The sequence below is a fragment of the Crocodylus porosus genome, unplaced genomic scaffold (assembly GCF_001723895.1).
Source record: "Crocodylus porosus isolate Cpor-Errol unplaced genomic scaffold, CroPor_comp1, whole genome shotgun sequence".
NCBI lineage: Eukaryota > Metazoa > Chordata > Crocodylia > Crocodylidae > Crocodylus > Crocodylus porosus.
This window is the reverse complement of record NW_017728923.1, coordinates 12778770-12786518: the sequence shown is the minus strand read 5'-3', so window position 1 is coordinate 12786518 and position 7749 is coordinate 12778770. Positions and strand designations below refer to the sequence as shown.

Below are 7749 nucleotides of genomic sequence, written 5' to 3'. Positions count from 1 at the left end.
ACAGTCTCTTGATAAATACAGAGAGCATTAAAGCTTCCCAAAACTGTTTTCTTTAGTTTACTAAAGAAGTTTTCTCCATAAAACAGATTGGTAGCAACAGCACTAAAAATAATAATTAAAAAATGGTTACATTTTAAAACACTAGAGCCATGCCTTAAGAGTTTGTTCAGCATGAATAATAGATATCTTTTAAAGGAATAACAAACATGATTTTATGTTAGAACAACCATGAGAAAGGAGAGAAAGTAAAAGTAATTCATTTGTCTACAGCCTGTTCATAATTTTGCACAGAAGATGATAAATCTTGATAATTGTTCACAACTGTACAGGAGATGAGAATTTCAGAATAGTTTTTAGGATTCCAGATTATTTTATCATGCAGCTTGTCTTCTGGGGTAGGATTTTCTCTTAAGGTTGAAAATTCTGTTCTGAGCACAAATGGTTTGTAAGCTTATGACCCCCCCCCCCCCGCAAACAACTAGGCAACAGCAGGGCAGCCCTCACCATGCGTTCATTGGGCCACTGCGCACCCCACAGTACTACCAACCACTTCAACACTATGCTATACACACAGGGACAACAATGGCTATTAACACATCAGTGATAGAGGTAGTATCTGTTCAGAAATTCTCAAATCCTTACCATTTTATTGACTATAGTTGATGCCAGTGTTATTGTTCAAGACTGACATAAACCCCAGAAGAGGAACTTCTCTTGGAGGACTCTGACCAAGGCAGCTGTATTCTCATTCCTTGTGTAAACTGTTCGGCTTGCAGAAAGTCTTGGAGAGCAGCTTTCATTTTTGTGATACTAGGTATTTATGCAAGTAGGAGACAGCAGTTTGGTGACTAGTTAAATGAGTTTCTCCAAATTGAACTGTGTTGCTTATACTAAAATAAAGTGCATCAAAGCACAAGAAGCATCAGGCCCAGTTATATATTTAATAATTTTATTGTACAAGTACCAGTCTGGATTGCCAAAAGATTTAAAATATTTTCTCTAAATATAAACAACACTATAATTTCAAGTAAACCATTTCATTCCAGACAAGTGATGTGCAGTACAAACAGGTGTGTTGCATAACTTCTGCAATGACACCTTTTGCTATTTTCAATTTAAAATACTATTTATGCTAAAATGAGGTTTCCGTTGTCCCCTTAATTGGAATTAGTTACAGTCCAGTGTGGAATTTACTTTTGTCCTGTATATAATACAGTAACATTAGACGTCCACCATTTTTGGCTTGATTTTTCATCGCAGCATATTTTACTTACCATGTGTTTTAATGCTGCACCAAACACATTGATCTGCTTGACATAAGATCTTACCAGCAAGACCAGACTAAGTGTAGCAAAAAAAGGATTTGCCAGTGTTAGTTGCTTTTCTTCACTTGTCAATTCACATACAAACATAATTTGCACTGGTTCAGACTGAAGTGTACATAAAGCAATTTGTATTAGTCATTTACATTTTCCAGTTGTGCCACTATTGTACTTTGAAAAGTTAATTTACTAAAATTGGGGAGTGCATTTTGAAGGTAATCCACAGAGGGAAAAAGTTGCTTTTGCAGCTTTTTGCTTAAGAAAAATATTTAAGGTTTTTTGCTGTTACCATAACGTATGAAGTCTGGTCTGCAGAGAATTTTTCAGGATTTTCCTAGGAGAACACAAATGTTTTAGTATTAAATTGGAAGGTGATTTGATAGAATTAAATTGGTGCAACCCAAACAGATGAATTAAGAGAAGAATCTTTAATCACTCAGAAATTTGGCTTCCCTGTTCATATTTCAGTCTTCTAGGTTAAATGAAGAGAAGCTTTTTACTTTTTTAAACCATTGGGTAGAGGGCAACAAAACAAACAAACCCTGATTATCCCAAGCCATATGAAGAAGCAAAAATAGGTATCACCTACCATATTTACTCAACTTGAAGACAATGTTTTACATGGGAAAGCCCCCTGCCTTACAATCAAGTACTAGGTCACAAGCTGGCAGAGGGTCAATTCAGATTAGACATCAGGAGGCGCGACTTCACTGTCAGGGTGGCTAGGATCTGGAACCAACTTCCAAGAGAAGTGGTGCTGGCTCCTACCATGGGGGTCTTTAAGACAAGGCTTGACAATCACCTTGCTGGGGTCGTTTGACCCCGGTACTCTTTCCTGCCATGGCAGGGGGTCGGACTTGATGATCTGCTCAGGTCCCTTCCGACCCTACTAACTATGAAACTAGGTGGCAGGGGACAGGCAGCTGCTGTGGCTCTGTCCCCAACCTGGGGTTTGGGTGGGAGCTAGAGCTGCCATTTATCCCCTGCTGTTTCTGCATGCCCTGCCACTCCTCCCCCACAGCCTCATCTTCCCCCTGCACTGCTACTCTCCCTCTGCTCCTTCCTTTTGCTTCGCACCAGCAGGCTCTATCCTCACTGCAGCTTGAAACACAGAGAACATAGCAGCAGTGTCAGCCTTGCTCTGTGCCGCAGGCTCCAGCAGGGATGAAGCCTGTTGAGGCAGAGAAAAGGTAAAAAGGGGGGGAAGGGGGACATATAGAGGCAGGAAGAAGAGGGCCCAGGGACCAGAGGCTGTGGTGGAGCAAAGGTGGCATAGAGGAATGGGGGAGCAAGCTGCCTGCCCCACTGTCCCCCTACTGCCTGTCTTCACACTGCTCCCTCCATTGCCTGCCTGCCCTACCACATGCCCTCCCACCCCGTTACTAACCCCTCAGCACTTCTCCTCCCACTGCCTGAAGAATTTAAGATGATCCTGCAAGAAGTAGATTCTATACAGAGGAAGTTATAGTAAGTTTAAAATTTTCCATATATAGAATTAATTGGGCGGGGGGGTGTCATCTTATATTCAGGTAAATATTTCAGGTCAACTCTGAAGCATGACTTGAGCCCCTCAAAATGACTGCTGTAGGCTGATTGCTGATGTTAGTGTTTTCAAACATTAATACTAGTCACATTTGAGACCCAATACTCTTTAAAATGCGTATTTCTAAATTGCCAACTTGTCCCCACAGGTAATATTTAAAATAATCTATTTGGTGGGAAAACTTGCAACCGTCTCTGAAGATGACATTTCTCCATTTTCTCCTACCTGGGTTTCTAAAGTACATCATCCTGTCAAGACCATCTAACACAGTAGTGGTGCCAAACTTAAGAGTTGGCAGCCCTGATGCAGACTTCTCACGGGCTGGCAACCAACTTCTGAATCCAGCCTGAGGGGCTTCTCATTGCAGCTGCCAGAGCTGCTGTTCCAGCGCATGCAGTGCACAGGAGTTACCAGCAGTGCTTACTGCCATGCTGCCAATTTGCATGCTGAGCGACAGAAAACAATGTTCTGCAGAAGATGGTGTTAGTCCCCTGGGTGGTAGCTGCAGTGGTATAGGGGCTCTGGAACTGTGGCGAGATGCCCAACAAGCCAGATCCAGAACTGAGTCAGTCAGCCAGAGCACCATCCACCCCATGAGCCAGATAATACATCTCTCTCGGCTGTGGCATCTTGTAATTTAAATGGTACAATTTTTCGCTTATTTTAGAATCCAGTTAATTTATGTCAAAAGGAAACACTAGTAGGAATCAAATCATGATCTGGAAAAAGGAAAGTAAAATGCACAATCTGAATGTCAGGTAGCAGCAGTGTGCAAGGTTAATCTAATCTAGAAACACCTAGTTGTTAGGTTTTGTGTTCCCTGAAGTACCACTTCATAGAGGAAAAGAAAGGTGAACCTACATGTTAAATAAGACATTGAAAGAGGCTTGAACATATAAATCATCAAGTATCTGCTGGCTATGTTCAGCGCAATTTTCCTTTCATGTTGACTGAGAGTAGCCAGGTACCTGTAATTTAACAGTGATAATGAAAGATGAACAATGGAATGATACAGTTTCATTTTCCAGGTGATTAGTAGCAGTTCTTGGCTTTTCAAGTGAGGGCAGGATGTAAAATCTAAATGCAACAGTCATTGAGAAAAAAACAGCTCTTCACAGATCCTTCGTGTTTCCTCTGGTGATGTCACACTGTGTCCTACTGTTCTGGGGTCTGTGTATATTTCATAGTCATTTCCACCCTGTGAACAGAATAGAAAATCTGTTTATTTAGTCCAGGATGGAGATAAGCAGCACAACATGCTCAGGGGGCTCAGAGGCTGTTTGAATGGGCTGCAAGCTTGATGGGCTGCTGGAAACCTTGGCCCCATGAATTTTGCATTAGTTTCTGAAAGAGACAGCTTCACCAGCCATGAGATAGCTGTGCCCTCACTGCTGGAGCAAGGATTCAGCCCCATATACCCCTCTACTCTAGGACAGAGGTGGTCAAGCAGCAAAACACTCACCTATGATCAGCTCCACCCTCCCTCCCCAAACAGGGCAGGAAGAAAGAGTGAACTATCAGTATTGCTCTACAGTTCCAGGGGCTGTAGCTCTACTCCACCTGCCCATGTGGAGATTTGAGCAGGGCAGATCATAGCAAGTCGTTGTCCTGAGACTTAGTTTTCACTCTCCTGCCAGAGTTGAGAGGTACATAAGGATTTGGGTCTATCTCCTGGGGTGTGGGTGCCTTGTAGCTGGAGTCCCAGCACTCTGGGTGCTGCTGCTCCCAGCACCTGGAGGGCAGTAATAGTAGCTGCCAGCCATGGTGCAAGGTGGGCTGCACTGGCCAGGGTGCTGGGAGTCAAGGCCAGAAGCTGTATGTAGCCTTTTGAAAGGTTTCAAATATTACATCTTGCAGTGCCTAACTTCTAAGTACCAAAGTCTTTTACTAGACCTAGTCCATAGCAGCAAAAAGGGGGATTGCATTTAGATTGGGTCCATATTCACCTCAAATCTACTGTAGTTACTAACCAGTAAAAATCATCCATTTCTTAAGAAAATAACTAAAGCAAAATAGAAATAACTGATTAATTTGTTTTATATCATATACTCTTTAAACACAGGATTAACTTAGTTACCTTTTGAAAATTCACTGGAACTTGGTAAATGCCCTGTATCCCTTCCCTTTCACAAGGGTGAAACTGCTGTAGAAGAGTGGCTTCAAATCTTTTTGAGTTTGCAACCCCACTCCCTTGGTCAGCCACCCTTAGTTTGGGAATTACTATCCCAGAGGCATTAGTCTGCACTGCTGAGACTATCCATTACTCTATGCACATGTTAAAGAAAGAGAAATGCATTTGAAAAGCAATTAAAATCACAGTATAGATTCATTCTCCAATGTAACCAATTAAGAAATCTGCTTAGACAGCTACTTGTTTGGAAAAGGCATTTTAAAAATCTATATGCAGAAATAGTGCAGTACTCACTGGCATAGTTTTATCACCAAAAAAATAAATAGTCCCGTATCCATCGTTGGCTGCAATCCCTAAACAGTACCTCTTATCCCAACCGTCTGGGAATACATCAAAGCTTATCTGGCCCCCTGAAGTGGAGACAAAAACCAAGCAGTGTTAGAAAAATTGTAATCTACACTTATAATGGGGGAGGACTGTGACAGAACTCCAACATGAAGGATTTTCATGTGCAGAAATTAATATAAGACATGCACGCTTCCAGTAAAACAGAGTGAACGCTGAATCAACAAATTCAAGCTAGTGCACACTGTAATTATTCCAAACATTATTCCAACCTAAGCTTTAAATGTTGAAAGAAGAAATTTCAAATATGCACCCAAAGAACTTTAATTCTGCCTAGTAGTAGGTTATAGTCCTGTATAAAAAGATACAGGATGACAAGTAAGGGCATTAATCTTTGCAGTACAGGATTGGATTAAATAAATACTGATGTATTTTTGCACCTGAAGTATAATGTAGTTATACTAAAATCACATTTCACTTGCCACTTCTTTTCCAAAAAGAGTGACAAACAATGATTTAGATGGCTCCTTTTACAATCATGCCAGCCCACATCACCTTTGTTCTGCATAAACATGAGCTGCAGTCTTATTGGATGGAGCAAAATGAAGAGATGCTTTCACACCCTTCCTCAAACCTACATTAGCTTCTTGATAAATTAAGTTCAGTCTCACAAACAAGTCAGCAGAAAACAAGATTTTTTTTTTTTATTAGTGTCAGTATTTACTCATTCAGGTGTTCACTCCGAGCCCTGAATCACCCTGTCCTGAGGAGTGAATCCCAGAAAACCCCTCAGCTCCCAACAAAATAATGACAGCTTTGAAGGACACTGGGGTAACTATACAGCCTCAAGTTGTTTATACAATAATTTCTAGATATACAATTAAGCCAGATTTCCAACACTAAGAAATATCTTTTTGATTAGTCCTCCTGGAGTACATAACACTAACCTTTGCTCCTTCCTTTATATTTCACTGTACTATAGATATTTGTGGGAATGTTCTCCATGTGTTTTTGTAACTATTCATAAGCTTTTTGTAACAAAAAGGGGGCAGTCACTCTCAGACAGAGCCCCACACCAATAATGCTTTTCATTCTACTTAACTCAGAGTTAATATTTTTATTCTAAATATATTTACAGGGGATTTCATTGTAGGGTCCATGTCACTGCTTCCTTCAACTGTGTTCAAACTACACAGGGTGATTTTTACTGACATTAAAAAAGAAGATTTTGCTCAGTCTGTGTGCATGTGTAAATGGAAGGGCTTTACAACAAGCCCTACAAAAACTGTCACAATTTAAAGGTAAACAGTGAAAAACAGAGCTTAGGAGACAACCATCTGTTCTCTTTAATATGGAAAAAGAGAGTTTGGCAACATTCTCAGTGGAGAAGATAGGATGAACAAGTCTACAGAGATTTGTCATTACTGTACAAGTGAAATATCCATAGAGTATAAATGTGTCTACATTTGAGTTTCCTTTCTGCTTCACTTCCCCACAAAATACTGCAATTCCTAACATAAGAAGTCAAGAACTACTGAGTATCAGAAGCAGTGCTCAGGCAGTTAAGTATCTGAAATACAAATGGTGCACAGGAAAACCAAAGTCAAGCAGAATCAGCTGCAAAGGATGTTAAAAGACAACAATCTTAGAGAAAGGAGAGGTAACATACCCTTTGTGGTTGTACCATAACATACCCAATGAAAGCATAAAACATTATTATTTACAGCCCCAATTTAATATCTAAGTTACATGAATGAGTATCATAGCAAGAAGATATAATTATCTTTTTAATTGAAATTCTTCTAAAATGTATACCTATGGAAAATGTGAGGCCTTTCCCTGCAAATTCTCTTTGTAAATCAGCTACAAATTTCTCTCTTATATGTTCTTTCTGTTAAAAAAACAAAAATGCATTGGTTAAATCAGTCCCATTTAGCAAGAAACATAAAAATAAATACCAAACGGGGAAATGTGGTTCTGACTTCTTTCCAAATCCAGGCACACACTGCTGCAGTACTAGTATGAGGAGGGTGGGTTCTGTGCATTTAAGACTTACTTCAGTCTGAAACATCTTCAGGGTGTCACTCCATTACTATGCAAACATATAGCAAGTGAAAGCAGAATCTGACACACTTAAGGCTCTCAATGTATCTGACATCTAGTGATGTATGTACAAACTAAGTAATTATACCTTATATCCTTGATGAAAATAGCAATTTTTTTGGACTCGAAACTGAAATACTGAATGGTTAAGACCCACATTTTCTAAAGCAGACCCTAAGTTTGGGTGCTACAAACTTTGGCACCCAAAACACGTTATTTTAAAGGCCCTTAATCTCTTTGGTCAGCCAGTAACTTCCTAGAACTAGAGCTTCAGCACCATGCCATAGGTCAAAAAGGAGGCCAGT

At 40.3% G+C, this 7749-nt stretch overlaps 1 protein-coding gene and 1 long non-coding RNA gene across 2 annotated transcripts in view; one reads left to right on the top strand and one right to left on the bottom strand.

Moving 5' to 3' along the window:
• The first annotated feature begins 524 nt into the window (after positions 1-524).
• Positions 525-3706, top strand: LOC109313487. The gene is made up of 2 exons (XR_002102062.1): positions 525-1978; positions 2228-3706. It is a non-coding gene; the product is annotated as an uncharacterized LOC109313487 (long non-coding RNA).
• Positions 3707-3758: 52 nt separating this feature from the next.
• The window catches only part of PMM2 (phosphomannomutase 2), a 12009-nt gene continuing 8018 nt past the window's right edge, over positions 3759-7749 (bottom strand). The window contains exons 6-8 of the mRNA XM_019540088.1: positions 7157-7232; positions 5291-5406; positions 3759-4063 (exon numbers count right to left, since the gene is read on the bottom strand). Of these exons, the coding sequence (XP_019395633.1) occupies positions 3956-4063; positions 5291-5406; positions 7157-7232 (300 nt within the window). The 3' untranslated portion in view covers positions 3759-3955. The remainder of the gene's footprint in view (positions 4064-5290; positions 5407-7156; positions 7233-7749) is intronic.